The sequence below is a fragment of the Epinephelus fuscoguttatus genome, linkage group LG8 (assembly GCF_011397635.1).
Source record: "Epinephelus fuscoguttatus linkage group LG8, E.fuscoguttatus.final_Chr_v1".
NCBI classification, from domain to species: Eukaryota; Metazoa; Chordata; class Actinopteri; order Perciformes; family Serranidae; genus Epinephelus; species Epinephelus fuscoguttatus.
The window spans coordinates 3,585,632-3,608,459 of record NC_064759.1 but is presented as its reverse complement, the minus strand read 5'-3'; the positions used below and the strand labels follow the sequence as shown (position 1 = coordinate 3,608,459).

At 42.9% G+C, this 22,828-nt stretch overlaps 1 protein-coding gene across 1 annotated transcript in view; it reads left to right on the top strand.

The window, feature by feature from the left end:
• LOC125893451 (atrial natriuretic peptide receptor 1-like) overlaps positions 1 to 22,828 on the top strand; it is a 79,668-nt gene that overhangs the window by 32,113 nt on the left and 24,727 nt on the right. The window contains exons 5-9 of the mRNA XM_049584154.1: positions 16,356 to 16,450; positions 17,079 to 17,214; positions 20,118 to 20,202; positions 21,881 to 21,998; positions 22,234 to 22,308. Of these exons, the coding sequence (XP_049440111.1) occupies positions 16,356 to 16,450; positions 17,079 to 17,214; positions 20,118 to 20,202; positions 21,881 to 21,998; positions 22,234 to 22,308 (509 nt within the window). The remainder of the gene's footprint in view (positions 1 to 16,355; positions 16,451 to 17,078; positions 17,215 to 20,117; positions 20,203 to 21,880; positions 21,999 to 22,233; positions 22,309 to 22,828) is intronic.

Here is a 22,828-nt window from a genome sequence, read left to right as displayed (position 1 = left end):
ACATCCATCACTGCGTAGCCTTTTACACCTCCTCTGTTAGCATCCCTGCAGCTCCGCTATGTCTCTGTCACACCTGAGAGGCAGGCAGCGTGATAAGAGCTCTGCTGCAGGCTGATAATCACAGTTAGACATGTTTCCATCTGACAGATGAGGCCGTTTCAGGCAGTTTTTGAAAAGGTCGCTAAAGCTAAAATGAAAACATAAACTATTTTAGAATTCTTTTTCAACCCATCTTTCAAATGTGGAAGCCCCTTTCCACCAGTGTGATGCAGAGAAAACCTCCTGTAAGTATTGAGAAACCTTCTCAAAATAATGCCGTACTTATCTCAAAACAACTTAGTAGACTTAGTGCTCCAAAATAATTAGTTAATATACCAAAATAATGAGAAAATTGCCCAAAATAATGAGTTGGTATCTTAAAATAATGACTATGTATCTCAAAATATTGAGTCAGTATCTCAAAATCATGTGTTACTTATCTCAAAATAATGACTTAGTATCCAAAAATAATGGCTAAATATGTCAAAATATTGACTTAGTACTTCAAAATAATAAGTTAATATACCAAAATAATGAATTTTTTTTCTAATATAATGAGGTGCTTTTTATTAATGACTTAGTAACTCAAACTAATGAGAAACTTGCCCAAAATAATGCATTACTCATCTCATAACAGTGAGTTAGTATCTCAAAATAATGACTTAGTATCTAAAAATATTGAGAAACTTGCTTAAAATAAAATATTAATGCCATAATTATCTCGAAATAATGAGTCAGTGTTTTAAAATGACAGCCTTGCTCTCAGTAATGACGAAGTATGTCAAAATATTGACTTAGTACCCCAAAATTATGAGTTAATTTACCCAAATAATGAGAAAATTGCCGAAAATTATTCGTTGATATGGTAAAATAATTACTAAGTATCACAAAATAATGAGCCAGTATCTCAAAAATAAAAATGAAAATAAGGCATTACTTATCTCAAATGTGAAAATATTGACTTAGTACCCCAAATAATGAGTTAACATATCTAAATAATGAATTAATATACCAAAATAAATAACTAACACATATCCTATTGTGTATTGGATATTGTCATTTTTTTTATTTCACACATTCTTCGTTCTTGTCAAAACCTGCCACCTACATTACCCACAATGCAACTGGGGATCCTGGTGTGTTATGCTGTTAGCACTTAATGTATCTGCAGCAGAGATGAGCAGCAGGCTGCAGGGGTCTGTACACTCACTTCTGTCTAATACCAAGCTTCCAGTCGTAGTCTTCATCTGACGCTGAGTTACTCACTTGAGGACATTTATCAGACGTCACGCAGCTCCCTCTGGAGACGCTGAACGCTTCATAGTACTGTTAACACACATGTGTTGGTACTCTCCAACAGCTGGAAGAGAGCAGGGTATCGTTTCGATGGAGTACTTCATTTAATAACCTTTTTTTTCTACTTCATCTGATACCCATCGTGGGAATGGGAGCATTCAGTTGTGTTAACTGCCACCAACACTGAGCTCTCTTCATACATCAGTGGTGAGGAGAGGAGTCAAGCTGCCATAGGAGCAGAGAAAAAGAGCTACTACAGAAGCTGATATGAGGAAGCAGAGAGTGAGGGGGGGGGGGGTATTTTAATCTCAGGAGCAGCGAGGCTGAAAATAGGACAGTATCGTGGAGTGCCACTAAGCAGAGTTTGAAAAGGCCAGTTGGAGCTTCAGCTGTCTGTCACACGAACTTTTCTGACATGCGTTCTTTCAGTTAACAGTTACGAGTCTTAGTCATGTAACATGTGAACCATCTGCTGCAGTGGGTGTCCTCCCCCAGCTGAACCTCACCGCCAGTTTTCAGTCACACTGAAAGAACACGTGAAGCCTGTTTCAATCGAGATTCTGTCGTTTGAAAGAAAAGAGGCACCTGGAGGAGAGAGCAGAGGGGCTGTCACGCAGTTATCTACTGTACTTTATGTCCTAGGCTGGCTGCCGTAGATCATGATGCGTATTCATGCAGCTGTGTGTTGAACCTGTTTACCTGCTCTGCGTGAGATCAGAGAGAACAGACGTTGTAATGAGATTTGTCAGCCTTCTCTAATCTTTGATTTATAAGCAGGATAAACCTGGGGTGAGGTGATCCCGGTTACTAGGCAACATGTTTCGGCTTTCAGGACCAAAACAGGCTCTTAAAAACAGACCTGCATCGGTTCTGTTTCTTAAAAGTGAATTCTGTTAGACAGACGCAGGTCGACAGGTCCTGCACGTGTTGTGAAAGAAACAAATGACTGTCAGGCTGTTTTTGACCAAACGTGGTGCTGCAGAGAAACCTGATGATGACCGAGTTGTTGTAGTGTTTGTATCTCGTGTTCGGGACATAAAAATGCTGACTCTTTCCATAGAGCAGCGTTGTTTGTTTCAGTCACATCTCATTTAACATCCAAAGGAAAAAGAAGGAGAGCTTAAGTTTTTATCTGCTGCCAAACACTGCTCAGGAAACACAGGATGCTCACAGGCGTTAACACAAGAGATGAGCTGGTTTCAGAAAATGCCAGAAAACAACAAAAAATGTTTCTGCTGAAGAACAGACTGCTGGGAGATGTTTAAGATGTGACAGTGCTGCGGGTTCATCTCTGAGAACCAGAAATATCCACAGCTAATTCAAGATAAAACTTTATTTATCCCGAGGTACCCTTAAAGTGACAAAGACACCAATAGAGTGATACATTTGATACCCATCATGTAAATAGAGTGACGTGTTGTATAGCCATAATTTCAACCTTTTGGTGCCACACATGCTCACTCAAACCTCGTCAAGATTTCCACGTTTGGTCATGGACTTTCCACGTCCACATATGACGTCCAAGGTACCCTGGGTGTGTTGGTTGTTGACATTCTGGGACGTCGTGTCAACTTCAGCCTGTTACATGCATTGTCTGTTTTCAAAATAAAAGCACTACGTCAGTACAACACCGCAACTACAAACAGACGTGGTTTTGTTTTGCAAACACACACATGTTGTTGAGTTTAGGAAAAAAGAACTGGGATTGGCCTTACAATCATACAGGAAGTGAACATTGGCCTCCCAGGTGAAAGTCGATGGGGTGTTGGATCCATCCAACACCCCATCGACCCACCCAACTCGGACTCCTGTGCCCTAACTTTCGTTGTTGTCCCGCCGTGTGTCCCCTTGACGCCATCAGGCATCATTAAAAAATAATGGCAGGTGCGTATCATGCCAACGTGAAGGGCTGTTTTTTCGTCAGTGTCTGACGCTGAAAGTCACTGACCAAGCGACGACAACTTCTGAGTGAGACCGAGTTGACCAGATGACCAAACCAGTAAAAGCACTCTCACATTACAAATAGAGTTTCTTTCATACTGTTTGGCACATCACAGACAGGACGCTTGTCCAGCGCCTGCTAGTGTGGGCTCACCTGATCCAGATATTCAGGTATTTTTACTGGAAGCTGAATTATCCGCAGAGGTCTCCTCCTCTCCAAAACAAACAGAACCAATGAATCAAACTGGTAAAAACACTGAATAAACCAGTTTCACGTCAAAAGATCTGTGTTTATCCAACGTTGTTCCTCACAGAGGGGCTGCTAACAATGGTGGCCAATGTAAAAACACAAAAGTCCCTCTCTAGAGCCGGTGTTTGACAACATGGCGATCTCCACAGACGAGGACCTGCTCCCTATGTAGTTAGGAATGTCTCATTCTAAGGTAAATAAATCACAATGACTCTTATTTTCAGGTGATTAAACACCAAAAGAAAACATATATATTATATTAATTTAATTTCTGGCAACATATCCACATGAATCCTGCACACTGCTTTAATGTGGATTAAAATGAATTAAAATGTTCAGTCTTGCAATCACAGCCATTCACAAGCTGTTCTGAGTCGATTAGCTCCCTTTAAAATCTAAATTTAAGTTATTCAAAACCACTGTGTTGCACAAATAAAATCTTAATTTTCACTTTAAACACATTTTTCTCTCGTATTTTAAATCAAAATCGACTAGGACGTTTTGTTATATTTTTAAAGCTTTTTATTAGCTTCTCATATTTTTGTCATGAACATTTCCTGCACACAGGAGCTAATTCTCATTCATGCATATTAATACTTAATAGAGGGTGATAGGCCACAGTGAGCAGAGGAAAGGAAAATGATGTATAATTAGGGGGAATAAAAGAAGAAGGAAAAGGCGTGAATGAGAGAGAAAGATATAGGGAGGCAGGCTAATAAGATTTCATCAGAGCTAATGTCCATGACAAATAGGACATGAGAGGAAGGAGGCAGGCGGACTGTTCAGACCATGAATAGGAACGAGAGAGAGATCAGATTACAGCCCGCTCTCTCTGCTGTTTCCGCTCCATTAACTAATGGACAGCCACTTCTCACCGTGTTTGATGGATCGGGAATATTCCAGCAGATCTGTGGTCGTATTCATCAGGTTCAGTGCTGCACTGATTTTAACTCGCCGACCTACAGAGACAAATGATGGCATCAGTTCGTGTCCTTAAAACAACCTTTGTTTAGATTAAACTGACAGGAGCGTCGACTGGACCTGTGTGAATTATGATTGTTGTCTTTCAGAAGCAAAGGAGGAAGTGGTGTGACGCTAGTGAGGTCCTTTGGATGACGTCACAGCCTCTAATAAATTAGATCTGTCTTTATTGTACCGAGACAACAAATTGCAGCTTGGCATTTGAACAGAAGGCAAAAAGTGCAGAGTATTGTGTAGAGTAAATGGATCAAACTGAGAAAGGTAGATATAAAGACACTAAGGCCTACTTTACACTACATGGTTCAAGTGACCCAATTCCGATTTTTTCCTCTCAAGTGGCACAGATCGGATCTGTAACACGAACGTGTAAACAGGAAAAAAAACGCATGATATCGGATATTGTCAGATCAGATTCAGGCCTCCTTCATATGTGGAAATATATCAGATATGAATCAGATATCTGCCAATAGGTCTGTAATCTAAACAGACAGATCGGATATTTCCTGGCAATCCACGTCATACATCATGAATAATTCGACAACAGCGCATTTTGATGACGTGCTCATGAGCAAGGCAAAGGAAGGAAAGCCGAATAAATCACACATCAATCAAAAACTATGAACCAAAAAAGCACAATCTATCCCGAGTGAGACAAACTGCTTGATCCCCGTCTCCAGTGTACCAGCAGAGAACCTGCAGAACCGAATCAGCGAAAAAACACACCGGGCTACACAGCCTCTCTACCTGAGCAGCTGAAGCTGCGGCTCACACCCTCGACACACAGACACACAGAGGGTGCTTCTGCACGCCAGCCAAACGTGTGCGCAACTGTGAGAAATAAATATGTGAGGTGTTTTTTCTTTGTTTCTGTCAGCGACATACACTCCTAACACAGGACAGGTTGTTTTTATTGACTGAGTTGATTATTAAGCCATAGTGATGCGCGGATCAGTTCTGACAGCACCCGAATCAGCATGTATCCATCAATCATCCAGCCGCACCCGTCTGCAGCTGCACGGACATTTCCACCGCTCTGTGTAAGTTACCTTTTAAATTATGTGGAGCAGCGTCAGCTTTCCAGGTGATTTATTCTTTAACGATTAACTTCAAATGTTTAAAGTTAGTCCTTAAAATTGCTTTCAGTAATGTAAACATTTCCATGCGCACAGTAATGTCACTGTAGCAAAGACTGTGGGACATTTACACAGTGGTCAAGAGTGCTGGACCGGAAGTGTCGCATAAAAAAACGGAAGCTGGCTGCGTTCTGTTTTGCCTCCGTGTCTCCGTGAAAAATAAGGTGAATAGAACATGTGAACAGCAGCCAGGAAAAATCAGATATAGGCAACAAATCGGAATTGGGCATCAAGACACGGTAGCGTAAAGGCAGCATAAGATAGTATGAACATGTGCAGCAGTTTTAGATAAACAGCTGCCATAGTGAAGGGCAGGAAGTTGCTATTCTTGATACTTGATACATTAATTTTAGCAGCCAGCTTTATGTAAGATGAGCTTTTCACAGTAAACTTCCACTGTACTGTTACACATAGAACAAGTACCAAAGTTCACATTTTCAATGAACGCGTCTGTGATTAAAAGTGAGGTGGAAAGAAAATGAAGAGGAGACTTCTTGTGTGAGTTCACAGGGCTTTACAGTGATCGTGTTATAAAAGATAACTGTCGACACGTTCTCGGTGGGTGATGACCTCCACCAGGGTCGTCCTTTGTCTCTGATTCTGTTTGTGATATTCATGGCCAGGATCTTGATGTGCAGCCGGGGGGAGGAAAGGGGTCCAATTTGGGGACCTCAGAATTGCATCTCTGCTTTGTGCAGATGATGTGGTTCTGTTGGCTCCATCACACCATGACCTCCAGCATGCACTGGGGCGGTTTGCAGCCGAGTGTGAAGCAGTCAGGATGAGAGTCAGCACCACCAAATCTTATTGGCTGGAAACCGCTGGATTGCCCCCTCCGGGTTTGGAGAGAGTTACTGCCTCAAGAGAAGGAGTTCAAGTATCTCAGGGTCTTGTTCACGAGTGAGGGTAGAATGGAGCGTGAGATGGATCGGCAGTTTCCCACGGCTTCTGCAGTGATTATGAAGGGACTGTGCTGCACCGTCGTGGTGAAGACGGAGCTGAGCCAGAAGGCAAAGCTTTTGATTTACTGGTCCATCTGAGTCCCAACCCTCACCTATGGTCATGAGCTCTGGGTAAAACGAGGTCGCGGATACAAGCGGACAAAATGAGTTTCCTCTGAAGGGTGTCTGGGCTCAGCCTCCTGTTGGAGGTGTTCAGGGCACGTCCCACTGGTAGGAGGCCCCGGGGCAGACCCAGAGCACACTGGAGGGATTACATATCTCGTCTGGCCTGGGAACACCTCAGGGTCCTCCAGGAGGAGCTGGAAAGCGTTGCTGGGGAGAGGGACGTCTGCAATACTTTGCTCGGCCTGCTGCCCCTGAGACCCTGCTTTGGATAAGTGGTTGAAAATGGATGGATGGAACTGTAGATATTGTGTAGTATAACAAGACAGGAAATGCAGACTGTTCATGAAGTTACTGTGGTTTCACAAACGAGTGGGATGACGGGAAGTTTTGCCTGATCTCTGAACAGGAGTCTGCTACAGTGTTTTGCTGCCCTCTCTGGATTAAAGTTTTAAGCCTGCTTTAGCTTCTACCACATCAGCTACTATGTGTGGTTCAGTATGTGTGGTGTACTTCGTTGCACCTTTAACCAGTGTTGGAAAATGTAGTGAGCTAAGATACCAGTTACTCTACATCAGAATAAAGTTTCACTGCATTGATGCTATCCACAGAGAAATGTAGCAGCTAAGTTATAAGAAAATGGCAAAAGTAACTCAGTACTTTCAAAGGTACTTTTATTTTTTTAAACTAAAACCTTCTTGTCTTTTAAAGATTTTGTGACATTTGAACATGTCCTTCGATAACATGACATCATCAGTCGGCCTGTTGCTCCCTGTCTTTGTCTCTCCTCTTCCTACTTCATGCATTTCTCTGTCTCTTCCTCTTTCAGTCGGCTCTCTAGCTCTGTCACTAATTCAGAAACAGAATTACAAAATACAATTTTTAGTCAATGAATCCATCATAAATAAAAGACAGTAATGTAAAGAAACTTAATTTAGATGTGTGAGAGATCATTATCATGATTCCTCTCATATCTTATGTGCACAATCTGGTCTCTTGTGCAGCTCCTGAGTCCAGGACAAGTTTCCCTGCGGGGACCATATCGTATGGTATCGCACTGAATCAATTCACCACCTCAACACCTGTGTCACCAGTTTCCCATGTCTCCAAAATGTTATGTTTATGGTTATAAATGAGGCTCCTGGTGACTGGGCCGAGAATTCTCTCTCAGTGTGAACCAACGGTTACTTATTCACAAATATTTCTTTTTTCTTCACCATCAAATCGTGTCAGCACCTGAGCGAGCCGTCCACCTGAAGCCACCATCACAGCTCCACCAGCATTTCCTGATGAATAGTCCAGTCGTGATAAACCACAGTTAGAGAGCCCATGATCACGCCTCTGTGGTTTGTTCCTCCTGTGCAGCCTGAAGCCAATCTTCATCACGGCGTCTTGTATTCTTGCAGCTGCTCTGATTGTTCTCCTCTCCCTCGCTGAGATCCGTCTGCAGGAACCAGCTTTACTTTGGCTCCTTTCACTGACTCACTCGTGCTCAATTAACTTTGGAAGTCAGGAAACACACGCAAGTACTCGGGAGGGCACAAATGTGAGTGCTAATCAATCTGTAGTGTGAGCAGGGAGCACACAGGGACACATTTGTAAATGCATAACAAGTTTTTAGAGGTTAATCAATGTTTTCAGATTAATTCAGTGTGTGAATCTGCAGGGCGTCAGAGCGCAATGTATCCAAGGAACATTTTCAAGACAGCTACAAAATCATTGGTGAGCAGCAGCAGCCTCCTCAGTCGGACTTTTATCCATCGTATTAAATACAAACCATCCTCTCCTGCAGGGTTAAAGATACAGGTTGATGAAATGAAGTACAAGTAAAACAGGTTCAAGTTTTCCTCTTGGCTCCCTGCACAGCTCATACTTTATTTTTCTAATGCTGCCTTGATGCAAAAAGAAGCAGGAGAGCTAATAAATGTTAGCTGTTAGCTGTTAGCAGCTAGGAGCCAAAATTAACAGCTGACAGAGGTTGTATTGAGTTACATTATGATGTGTTCACCTGTTTTTAGTAAAAATGAGTATTAGGCAAAGGTAAATTATAACCTCATGATGTGTTCAGATGTAATCTTGTAAAACGTAGTCTAGAAACTTGAATAAATACAGCTGTTTGAGGGAGGTGTTTTTTGATGTTTTCACAGTACGGTGCTGCAGTGGTTAGCATGGTCGCCTCACAGCAAGAGGGTTTCTGGTTCAAATCCCGGGGTGAGGGAGCCCCTCTGTGTTTGCAGAGTTTGCATGTTCTCCCTGTGTCAGCGTGGGTTTCCTCCAGGTGCTCCAGCTTCCTCCCACAGTCCAAAGACATGCAGGTTAATTGGTGACTCTAAATTGTCCGTAGGTGTGAATGTGAGTGTGAATGGTTGTCTGTCTCTATGTGTCAGCCCTGTGATAGTCTGGTGACCTGTCCAGGGTGAACCCTGCCTCTCACCCGATGTCAGCTGGGATAGGCTCCAGCCCCCCGGAGCCCCGGAAAATGAATGAATGAATAAAATAGACATTAGCAAGGGTATTATGATATATTATATAAAGTAAAAAGGCTTTTGAGCAGGTTTTTTAGATATTAAATTAAAGGTTGTTACATAGATTTGGACATTTGAATTTAGTTATTTTTTATGGTGTTGATTTCTTTGTTTCGGTGGAACAAAGGGGGGAATAAATAACAACAAAGACAAAATAAACAACAATATAAAAACATAGGTATTGGCCCAGAATTTCAAAATCAAGCATCCCTAACTTTAAGCTGTAATAAAATTCAAAGGTCCAGTGTGAAGAATTTAATGCAATATAATAGTCATAACTACATTTTTATTTGTGTATTATCACCTGAAAATAAAAACTGTGTTTTCCTTACCTTAGAATGAGCCGTTTATATATGCATAGAGCAGGTCGTCTTGTCACTGAGTCCACCATGTTGTTTCTACAGAAGCCCAGAACAGACAAACAGAACCCTCCTTCAGAGTAGGGTCATCAGCATTTTTGCGTGTTGTGTTTTCACATCAGCCACTGTCGCCACTGTTCTTCTACACACTTGGCACACATTAGAAGTATCAGCTCTGCAGCCTCACTGCTAGACGTCACTGAATCCTACACACTCAACCTTTACACAGGTCAGTTATATAAAAATTCACGAAGAATCAGCTACAGAGACCCAAACCGTTTTTGGTACCATGTTTATTTCTGCTGTAAAGTTGGACTTTTTAACATGAGGGTTCAGTGGGGATGGACTCTGTGTTGGAGCCAACCTCAGGTGGTCATTTGAGGCACTGCAGTTTTTGGAACTTCTGTGTTGGCTTCACTTTTTGTAGCTTCAGAGCAGGGGCGTAAATATTGACAGTGCAGGCAGTGCAATTACACTGGGGCCCCTGCAATGGTGGGGCCCGTGGAGAGAGCGGGCTCTTGCAGGTGATTTAGACTGCCACCTTGAAAATGGTTCAGTTAAATAATTAATTTCTCACTTTGTTTGATATTTTTGTCAGACAGGCAGTGATGAATGCTGGGTAATGTGTTTGCTGATGTTGTCTAATGTCAGGTGTCTATGTGTGTCAAGACAATACATGCATGATAGAGTGTACTGGGCCTGTCGTAACTTCCTAATGCCACTGCGTCAGAGGTTGCTGCTTGAGTACGTAAGGGATAATGTATAATGAGCCGGTGAATACTGGGAAAATAACTCCCGACAGGGGAATAGTTATTCCCCTGAGTAAATTATCAGTTTATAATGTTGTCTGCCTCCGCGAAGTGCATTAAAACCGACCGGATTCGACAACTTTTGGTGAAAGTTTTGTACTCACCCAGGCTTAGTGGACTGAACCGAGGCATAAAACTCACATAAAATGTCATTAAGCATGACTGCCGAGTGTGTATTCAAATCCGTGTTCTTTTGTTTTTGGCAGAGAAAGTCCGTATTCTTATTCTTCAGCGGCATCCCATTCCTCAAAATCCTTGTAGCTACTCTCCAAATAAGTTAAAAGAAATGTTAAAATCAGCCACTTCTGTTTGTTTCTTCCCTCGGAAGTTGTTTGACAGCTGCAGTGTTGCAGGGCAGCATCCCTAGCAACGCTGGGCTACATAGCAACTGTGTGTAATGACCGTTGCTACTAGCAGCGGTCATTACACAGTAATATCAGACCGCTGAATGCCGCAACTGACCAATCAGAATACAGCATTTAATAGAGCCGTGTAATAATATAATATAAAATAACCGTCACAGGGGCATTTTCCAGCATCGTATTTTTACTTTTCATATTTAAACTTCATTTTTTTTACTTGCCGTGGAGTGTTTTTATATTCAGTGCTGTTGAGACATTGACTAAATGGAAGTTTGAATTATTTAATTCTTATTTTGGGGCCAAAGACATTTGGTGTGACAGCTGATTACAATCTTTTTAATGGTTATGTATATTCACATACTTTATTCTGGAAGTTGGTTTACAAGCAGTCCACTAAGAATGAACTGCATCTGACCAGTAGAGAACCATGTCAGTGAGTCACCGCCTGCAACGCCTCAAACCCCTGAAGATACATATGTCAAAAATAGCGTTTAAAAAAAAATGAAATAAGCAACAAAACTGTGCTGCAGGTGCAGATAATTGAATGTCAGAGTTTTTACATGTTGATGTTTTTTCTCTGTTTGCTGGTGAAAGTCAAAGAATCACATGAATAATTTATTGTTTCTGTTGTAATAAAAACACAAACCGTGTCTCGTCTTTTGTCCAAACACACACACACACACACACACCCTCATTCCTGGAAAGCAATGCATCACTTACCAGGAACACATAAAACTCACACAGGTCAATAAAAACGACTTCATGCTTCAGTGTGTGTGTGTGTGTGTGTGTGTGTGTGTGTGTGGTCAGGATATATTTATGACTATAATAAGCTGGTGACATTTCAGCTGCAGGAACGCAGCCCCCTGTCGAAAACGCACGTCTCTAAAATGTCATCCAGGGACATAAAGACAGCTGACCGCCGCTCAGCACCTCATTATATGACTCTTTGACCCCGCCCCCTCCTGACACTCTGACCCCGCCCCCTCCTGACATCAGCCTTCACCTTATCATCAAAACAAAACCAGCTAATACTGTGAATTTTACATTTATAAACATTTTTGATCGTCAGCACTGTGCTGTGAAAAACTTGTTTCCCCCAAAACTTTTCGGCTCACCTATTGATTATTTTTTCTCAATTATTCTAACAATTAATTTTTTGATTACAACTAAAGTAATTCAGTGATTATTCTATGGATTTTTTTATTGCTTGATAAATATAACAATTAATTTAACTAAATATGACTCTCAAAAAATTGTATATTTTGATAATTTTATTCAATCATTTTCCCTTAAAAACAACATCAGTGGCATATTTAAAATTAGTTTAATTTTCACATGACTGTTGTTCTATGATCCCCATACCCCATATCGGGCATCTGATCAGGATCCTCCTGAAGTGTTGGAAGTGCTATCTTGTATGAGAACAAAATGACGTAACAACAGTCACTGGAAACCAAACTCATTAACCCACTGAGGGCTGGGTTCAAAATCACACCGAAAATCAGAGTAAAAAACTGAAATCACAGACTGATCCAACTCATCATGTGACTCAGTAGTGTGTGTGTGTGTGTGTGTGTGTGTGTGTATGTGTGTGTGTTTGTTTGGCCCCTGTGTACGTGTGTGACCTCCTGGCAACATCTGAGCATGCTCCTGATGAGTCGGAGGATGGTGTCCATCATTTTAGGACCTACACGGCCGTGGGTGCAAAGATGGATGCAAGTACATTTGCTACTTACGTAACGTGGACGCAGGCCATGAAAATGAGAACTGCTGCAGTCTGAGTTGCAAAATCAATGTGTGAATAACTCACTAATGACACAATTTTGATGATTCTGCTTAATGTTCTTAACAGATCATTTATTTAATAGTCATTATACACTTGAAATGAAGCTACATGTTCCCTCTGTTGAAAAGCTCTCTTCACCTCCGCACAGTTTCAGTTGTTTCTGTGTGTTGGTGGTGGTTTATTTATTTCCTGAAAAAATGAAAGCAAAGTTAAACTCTAACAATTTATTGCAAGCAGACGAGGATGTGTGCGTGACGCATATTATGTCCCAACATAACCTGGCCTCACTGCAGAAATAAAACACCTGGTAAAACCATAATATGATCAAAGCCAAACAATAAAAACTTTGTGCACAAGAAAAAGATAGATATTTAATATAAAACCTGCATTTTATTGAGCTGCTGTCGGCACCGTAAAGCTGTCTGCCAGTGAGCACAAACACAACGAGAAGAACGTCCTTTCATTTTACTTTAACGTAATTTACAGTCACACTGGATCAGTTTATTTCATATGATTTACACAATGCAATGATTAGCCGTTATTCTGTTTTATGGTGAGTAATAAGTCGGCTGTGTTTGGTGCTGACGTTTTTCTGTTTTATTACTTGTTTGCTTCATTCGTCCTCATGTGTGACCAATCACCGCCTGTTCGCTCCTGATCTCTAACTGCCTTGTTTCTATGGAGATGAGTCGCACAGGTCTTGATAGCCACCCCCCCCCCCCCCCACACACACACACACACACACACACACACACACCCGCACACACACTGTCACCGCTTAACTGCTAATTGACTGTAATTAACCTCTTAGGGCTATTTTTTGTTTTTTGTCAACCACAAATCAGAGAGGTGCAGTCGACCCCTCCTCTCCTCCTCTCTTCTCTCTCACTGTATATAGAGTTTTAAAAGGTTTTTAAATTATCTTAACCAAAACTGTAATGTGCAGAATTTTCATCAGACTGCGAAAACTCATCTGCATGCAGAGAAAAGAAAGAAACAATTACAGATTTAACTGATTCATTGCCTCTTATAAAAATAATACTTTCAGTATCATACAGTGATGGAGGAAAGTATTCAGGGACCGGTTGCACAAAACACCTTAAGTTTTCTCCTTATGTATGACACTTAAGGCTTAATTTCTCCTTAGCAGAAGGACTTACACAGTTGCACAGATTCCTTTAAAATGTTTCCTTAGTTCAGGAGAAACTTTAACTCATTTACTGCATTGAAAGAGATTTTACAGCTGTAAAAGTTTCCATGGAGATTGTTTGTTGGTTTGGACTCACGCTTGTGACGCCTGTTATCATCTCACAAAGTTGGCTCATAGTTAGATCGTGAAAAAATGGAGGAGAAGATTAAACTTCTGGAGGAATACAATCATAGAAAGAACAAACTACAAAGTAAATTTGATCCCAAAAACAGGAAAGGACTGCAGGAAGAATCAACGAAAATTAAAATCAAAAGTGTATCCATCAGGTTCTCCTGGTCACAGTACACTCTGCTCAGGGTGTGTTATGTTTTTCATTCATCACCATAAACTCAGTCACGTTGCAGTTAAGATAGAGTCAGGGATACCTTAATTTTTTTTTAAACCTTGCTTTGGTCGTTAAGGTCTTTTGTCCAACAATTAAGGGATTCCTTAAGTATAAAATCAAGACAAGAAGAATACCATAAATACTTGATTAATTAAACATTTTAAACATTAATTAAACATTTTTAATTTAACATTTTAAGGAAACCTTAAGGAGTACTTAAGAGTGTTTTGTGCAACCGATATTATTTTGAGGAAACCTTAAAGGGAAATTTCAGTTTATTTCAACCTGTCTGACGCTACTATGCGCCCCGGCTGTATCTAGGCTAACGGCTAACATGCTAACTATTATTTTTATGTCACTAGTCACTTGAAACAAATTTAGGACGATAGGAGACAGGTAGAAATAAACCGAAATTTCCCTTACAGAAAAAACTTTGCTTACGGTGTTTTGTGCAACCAGCCTTAGGTCCTTTACAGTACAGTAACAGTACTAATACCACACAGTAAAAATACTCCGCTACAAGTTGAAAATGTTTCTTCAGTAAAAGTCTGCATAGTTAAAGTATAACTTTACTGTTACTGTTATACTCAGCGCCGCTGCTAAGGGCACACGCCGTGCGTAGGGGACCAGTGTCAGAGGGGGCACCAAAACAGACCAGTATTATCATCATCTCCATCATCATCATCAATCATAACTATATATATTGCATTAACTCTCACAGTTAAGGCCCTCTCAGACACAACACAGTTTGACTTACGTTGAAGATAGTTTCAGTGAACACGACGCAGCACCCAAATGGCCAGCAGCTGCCCTGGTTATACGAAGGCGTCCCAATATATGAAGGCGATGTTTCTGCCGCAGCTGCCACAGCTTTTTAGAAAAATCCTTTACATTATTACTAACACATTACAGGTATTAACAGTAAAAACAAAAGTTTGTGAAGCTGGAACCATGAAATGTATTTTCGAGAAAAATGACCATCAACCATCAAAATAGTTTTACATTAATTTTCTGTCAAACGACCACTTGATTAATTGTCTTATCATTTCAGCTGTACTTGTATAAACTTTTGGGGAATTCAACTTATAATAAAACAAACTTTATAAAATCTTAATATGTTTTCAAAGCAAAAACCTTAACAGCTAAGATAACTAAAGCTGCCAGGTTTATGTGGTTCATGAAAAAGTGACACCGTTCTCTCTGTGACGAACTGGAAGAGGAAGAAACCAGCATTAAAACAAAACCCTCAACCATCAGCAGTCGGCAGAAAAAATGTTGGCATTGTACATTTCTGCAAACCAGGGATACGTTACATTTGTACATCATTATGTAGCAGAAGGCTTTCACACTGCTGTGGTTAACGTGTGGTAAAGTTTAGGCACTAAAACTTCCTGGTTATGGTCAGGAACAGACCATGCAGTTTTGGAGACACAATCCCCGCTGGAAAGCAGCAATGTGTCAATAAAAAACACAACATTTCATGGCACTATGCTGACAGGAAACACACAGATGGGTTGCCAAAACACAGCCACGTCAGATGCCTAAAAGCCGCAGGAAAAATAGCAATGACTCGTTTAATCACAACCTGTGTTGTTTGTTGGACTTGAACGGCACTCTGCAGCTTGGCAGGCATCTCACCTCAGTGACGCACCATCCACCATCCCCTCCACCCCCTGATGACAAGTTAGCTCATATACTACATCACGTAAGAGACGCTGATGTGATACATATGAAACATACAAATGCAGTGTACAGTATTCATGGTCTACAGAAATGTACAAACCAACATTTTCTTCTGACGACAGGGCTGATATCATTCAGATCTTTGAACCTTCAGTTCAGACCACTAATGTTATTAGTTACTTCACAGCTGAATGATCTCAGATCAGTTCAGTTATTTTATTACTGTCGTCGCTGCAGAGAAAAACACTGACAGAGAAAATAATGATTTCTGACAATGAATCTCATCTTTCCGTCTCTCTCTGTTCATATTGGTTATTTTTAATGGAAGCTGTTGGTGGAGTCGTCTGGATCTTTATTACGAGCTCTGTCTCGCTCCTGATTTTATTATGCTTCATCTTCATGCACACAGCAATGCCACGCACACTCAGTCTGGTGCTGCACATTTAATGGTTTTCTGTGAGATGTGAAACTCATGTTTGAAATGACAGAGTGCTAAAGCTGTGAGCCTCATACACAAATTTTCTTGTCTGATAAAACCAAAGTGAACATCACCATGTTTAAACTCTGTGTGTTCATTCATGTTCGTCAGGTGTGACGGGACTCGTCCACCTGGATGAGAACGGAGACAGAGAGACGGACTTCGCTCTGTGGGACATGATGGACACCAACACCAGCACCTTCCAGGTGAACATTCAGTTTCATTTAAATATATATGTACACATATATATTACAGTTATTAGGGATGTATTGTTTGCATATAGTTTGACTGTAGACTGTTTATAAAGATGGACGATGCGTCTCCACTTCCTCCCACCTAATAAAGCCAAAATATCCCAGATGCAGCTGCTGCCATCGCACACTGGTGACATCATTTTGAGCCAGAGTCTGTGCAGTAAAGATCTCCATAGTGTCAAGTTTCCTCCTGTGTGGCCAATCACAATCAGCGTCACTGATCATGAGCACACCGATTGACACACACAGCTGTCAATCATGGTGTAGAACCCTGTTTTTATAGCATCAAATTAAAACCAAATTTATCAGAAAAACATGAACACATGAACAAACATCAGCGTGGAAACGACAGAAACCATCTGAAGGAAATATTTATCTGACGTGTAATTTGATTGTTTAGTTTGGTTCATGTCCGCCAATATGGAGGAGGCGTGGTTTATGACCTATACTGCAGCCAGCCACCAGGGGGCCATCCAGATGTTTTGGCTTCACTTCTGTCTTGTCATCTCTCTTCATTATACAGTCTATGCGTTTGACTGACAGGAACACCTTCCCTGTGTATCATCTTGTTTTATTCCAGATCGTTTTGGTGTACAACAGTTCAGAGGAGCAGCTGACGGCCATACCAGGAACAACGCTGCACTGGCTGGGTGGAGTTCGTCCTCCTGATATCCCCGTCTGTGGCTTCAAGAACGACAACCCAATCTGCCTCGCAAGTCAGTGGAGTTTACTGTAGTCACACATGGTGTTATTTAGTTTCAGTTCAGTTGTTTTCTGTGAGCCCTGAGCTCTCCTGCATCTCCCCCAACACTGTGCAGTAAAGGAGTAGCTCAGATATTTTGATGTGTGGTTGTATGAGGGACTTATCCACTGTCAGTGTATTATCTCCAGTACATGTCAGTCAGCACACTCCCAGTCTGTGTTCATTTTGACAGCTATTTTAGATTTAGTCTTCTGCAGTCCAGACTGAGTGGAGTCCTGCAGGGTGAAGCTGTGAAGTCCGGCGGCTGCTGGCTGCGAGCGGAGCTAGCTGCTAACAGCCACTGCTGCAACTAACAAACTCCACAAATCCATTCAGCAGCTCCACCATCCACAGTCAGACTCACACGGCTGATTATTTACTGCTGAGCTACAGCTCACAACTCTCACCAACAGCTGACGCTGCTCCGCTCTGACTGTTTCTGCTGGCTACTGAAACATCCTGGTGCAGACTATTTACTGGAGTTTACCAGCCTGTCACTCATGCTGCATTTGAAAATAATTATAAGCACGGCTGTTCTCAGCTTTCAACGTCCAATAGTCCACCACTAACATTTTCATTGCGTCTCGTCAACGAAAACGAAACACAGATTTCATCTTAGTTTTTATTACCAAGATCTATTTTTAGTACGTCATTGTCTCATTTTCATCATAGAAAAAAGGTCTCGTCGTCGTCTCGTCGTCCTCCGCTTATCTGGGTCGCGGGGGCAGCAGTCTCAGCAAAGAGGCCCAGACAGTCCTCTCCCCAGCCACCTCCGTCAGCTCTTCCGAGGGAACCCCGAGGCGTTCCCAGGCCAGCCGGGCGATGTAACCCCTCCAGCGTGTCCTGGGGCGGCCCCGAGGTCTCCTCCTGGTTGGACATGCCCAAAACACCTCCCAAGGGGGGAGGCATCTTTACCAGATGCCCGAACCACCTCAACTGGCTCCTCTCGATGTGGAGGAGCAGCAGCTCAACTCCGAGTCCCTCCCGGATGTCTGAGCTCCTCACCCTATCTCTAAGGCTGAGCCCAGACACCCTGCGGAGGAAACTCATTTCGGCCGCTTGTACTCGCAATCTCATTCTTTCAGTCACTACCCAGAGCTCGTGACCATAGGTGAGGATTGGAACGTAGATCGACCGGTAAATCGAGAGCTTTGCTTTCTGGCTAAGCTCCCTTTTCACCAAAATGGACCGGTTAAGCGCCTGCATCACTGCTGACGCCGCCCCAATCCACCTGTCAATCTCCCGCTCCATCCTACCCTCACTCGTAAACAAGATCACGAGATACTTAAACTCCTCCACCTGAGGCAGGACCTCCACCCCGACCTGGAGTGGGCAATCCACCCTTTTCCGGCTGAGGACCGGAAAAGGGAGAAGCAGGCTGGAGTACTGCCACAGAAGCAAAGCAATGTACTGCTGTGGACAGGGGCAGGTATAAAACATACTTTAACCACCTAAAGCCTAGTTCACATTACACAATTTTCACCCTGATTTTGCGTCACGGAAACTATCGTAAACTTTTGAGTGTTCATAACTGGCAATGTGTATTTCTGTCATCGGGAGTCTCGCCAACTGCTTTATGATCTGTGTGTGCACACCACAAGATTTCTCCACTGAGCCCTCGCCGACAGAGCCCCAGATAACACGGTGATGTCACCAAACTTGGAGACGACACATTGTAAAGACATGGATATTCGGTAACACTTCATAAGACAGCCTGTGTTTTAGAGTGTACCTCTCGCCCACTTTCCCGGGAGTTAGAGCATAATTCCTCCCAGTCACTTACCATATAACGACGCGGTCACTTGGCATATACGTACTTCCCCGGGAGTTAGGGTATAACTCCTCCCGGTCACTTACCACATACTTCCCTGGGAGTTATACCCTAACTCCCGGGGATGTATGAGTTATTCGCTAACTCCCGGGAAAGTGGGCAAGAGGTACACTCTAAAACGTGGGCTGTCTTATGAAGTGTTACCGGATATTCTTCCCAGTGTTGAATCAGATCTGCCTCCAGGGCCTGGGTCCAAACAGTACGTGCTCCCCGTGATCCTGTGGACGCTGCCATTGTTGTTGTTGCTTGCCGGCTTGTCAGTGTTGCCAGATCTTGGGAGAGAAACAAGCAACCAGGGCTATGGAAACAAGCCCAAAAGAAGCAACTATCATGCGTTTAAATAACTTATTAGACGGATATGTATAGAGAGGAAGGTGATGTTTAGAGAGCAAGCCCAAATAAGCAACTCCACTTCAGAAACAAGCCCAAAGTCGCGGCTAATAAGCAGACCTGGCAACCCTGCAGCTTGTCCTCCTCACATTTCTTCCATCCTCCTGCATGCTGACGTGGGACGTATCCCGCCTCTCACTGGCTGATGCTCTTTGTCAGTCGTGTCACACTTCTCCAGTTTTCTAGCATGCCAGATATCCAGTCCCAGTCACAGACGAGGGGGCGACTTGCTCGTAGGCTTGTTCACACATGAGGACTCATCGTGGCAGACTATCTGCCGACTCGCCTCCGACCCAGGGTGGCTCTCAAGATCCTCTGCGACGTCGACATCTTGGTGAAAATCGTGTAATGTGAACTAGGCTTTAGTGTTCACTATATTGGGAACATTCTCACCACTTTCATGTCAAACAGTCTGTTCCCATGTGGAAGCTGTTAACAGCCTCAGTTTCTATGCTCTCGTCATTTTAGCTCACTGAACTGCTCTACCACTATTCACTACTGTAGGTAGGTGATACACTGACTATGGAAAAGTACCTCATACAACCTCACTCCGAAAATCCCAACTCGTCCTACATATTCATTCATGGCTGTCTGTATGTCGTATTTTCAGTGTAATAAATCTGAGTGTCTCTGAATAGTTTCTTTCTCTCTGACAGAGACGATCACCATCCACCAGATGGTTTCCATCGTGGTCTTCTTCATCTTCCTGATGACCCTCACCATCACCGTCTTCATCTACAGGTCAGTCTCTCAGTACTTTCTAGCACATCTTTAAAGGTCCCATACTCATACTTGTATTTAAGTCTACTGGAACATGTTTACACGCTTTAATGTTCTAAACACTCACACTCACACTCACTATTGGTCTCATACTGTCAGCCTGAATGTACCTGTGTTCACCCTCTGTCTGAAACGCTGCTCTGATTGATCAGTGTTTCCAGGTCTTCTGTTTCTCAGCATCTCTGCACCATCGCTGCAGTTGGGGAACATCTGTAACAGCTCTGTAGCAGCACTTTGTGTCTTTAACGACCGTGTCACTGTAATTACATTGCTAGGCAACGACTTGGGTCCATACTTACTTCCTGTCAGTTGATGTCATTCACACACACTGTAAAACCTTTTAACAGGAAGTACAAATTTAGACTGTTTATGTTTAAAGTTTAAAACAGTCAACATCAGGGAAGCTCAACTTGCTTTGCCCAGGGGCCACTTTTGCAAATTGACAGGAGGCCAGGGGCCAGACGCAGCAGCTCCACACAGGTCAGGTGTGTGCAGGCGTGTTTCTAGGGATTGGTGCATAGACCGGACTCGGATTTGAGACATTTTCTTCAGTGATTCTTGGTCAAACGTCTCCAAAGAAGGATGGACACAGGAAATTGAACCTGTTCTGAAAGCTTCAATGATGAACTAAGGTTTCGGACTCATATTTCTTTTTAGGCATGTGACAATTTCAGACGAAAAATACAATCTCAAAGGCCTTCTTGGGCTTCTTATTCATATTTTGAGTCTTATTCTTATCCATTCATCCATTTTTCAACCGCTTATCCAAAGCCGGGTCGTGGGGGCAGCAGGCCAAGCAAAGCACCCCAGACGTCCCTCTCCCCAGCAACACTTTCCAGTTCCTACTGGAGGACCCTGAGGTGTTCCCAGGCCAGATGAGATATGTAATCCCTCCAGTGTGTTCTGGGTCTGCCCCGGGACCTCCTACCAGTGGGATGTGCCCAGAACACCTCCAACAGGAGGCGTCCAGGAGGATCCTGATCAGATGTTGAACCACCTCAACTGACCCCTTTCAATGCGAAGGAGCAGCGGCTCTACTCCGAGTTCCCTCTGGATGTCTGAGCTCCTCCTCCTATCTCTAAGGCTGAGCCCAGACTCCCCACAGAGAAAACTCATTTCAGCCGCTTGTTTTCAAGATCTCGTTGTTTCAGTCACTACCCAGAGCTCGTGACCATAGGTGAGGGTTAGGATGGAGATGGACCAGTAAATCGAAAGCTTCGCCTTCTGGCTCAGCTCCCTCTTCACCACAACAGTGCGCGCATCACTGCAGATGCCACGTCAAACCGCCGATCCATCAGCCTCAGCTGCGTTTGACTGTTCTTCTTCTTTTTCTCTCTTCCAGCTTTAGGGAAGTGTGTCAGTAACTCACCTTTATTGTTCTGTTAAGGCAACTCGAAGCACCTTCTTATGGTTTGTAAAAGGTGGCAGTTTAATATGATGAGTCAACATGCCCTGTCTTCTGCCTCAAATTCACCCTATTCAAATGCTTCAGTAGCTCGGTCTCTGGTGTTTAATTATTTAACCCACAGCCTCCTCCAGATTCGTCAGAGTGTTCAGCAGTAAACAGCCAGTCTGTGACCTGTGTGTGTGTGTGTGTGTGTGTGTGTGTGTGTCTGTGTGTGTGTCTGTGTGTCTGCAGGAGGATGAAGTTGGAGAAGGAGCTGGTGGCTCAGCTCTGGAGGATTTCATGGGATGACATCCAGATGAGTAATTTGGACAAAGTGCTGCGCAGTGGCAGCAGGATCACACTGTCACTGGTCAGCACACACACACACACACACACACTCAGAGGCTACTAGAGCTTGTGATGTGCTCTCACAGTCATTATCCTTATTTCATTCTGTAATTGCGTCTCTTTTGTTCCCTGCAATATGAGCACTTTGATTTGTCAGTGGTCAAGCACTCTTGCCCACACACACACACACACACACACACACACACACACACACACACACACACACACACACACTCTGACCCTGTGTCTGTCTCCAGAGAGGCTCTAACTACGGCTCGCTGATGACTGGAGATGGAAACCTGCAGGTTTTTGCAAAGACTGGATACTACAAGGTCAGTGTGGTGTTTTTGTGTTTCCTGCTGAGGATGAGTCAGACTGTAGTTACACGTTCAGCCCGTCTGTTCTCTCCTCGCTGTCTGACGCCTCTCACACAGCGCTCATCAGCCTGCACGCAGCTCCTCGAAGGCTGTTTATCGTTCATTAGTTCTTCCAAACAATCGCTGTCTGAAAGCTCTTTCCTGAGACACAGGAAGTGATGATATCTGAGAGTCAGACACACAAAAGCTCACTTGTTTTTCCACTTAAACATATATTTACCCTGAGGAAAGGAAATGGCCTGTTAAGTGCAGGAAGACTCGTTAAATGTTTCCTTGGTTGAGAAAAAATGCCGAACAGTTTTTAGCAGTCAATTATCTGTGTGGGCCACAAGTTTTAACTTTGCTTTGGTGACTGAGCTGCAGCTCTTTGTTATATGAGGAACGACATGTGTCTGATTTTAGTGTAATGTTTGATTTGTGCTTGATGCATCAGCTGAAGTGATCGACCATTCTGATGAAATAACCCTCTGCTTTT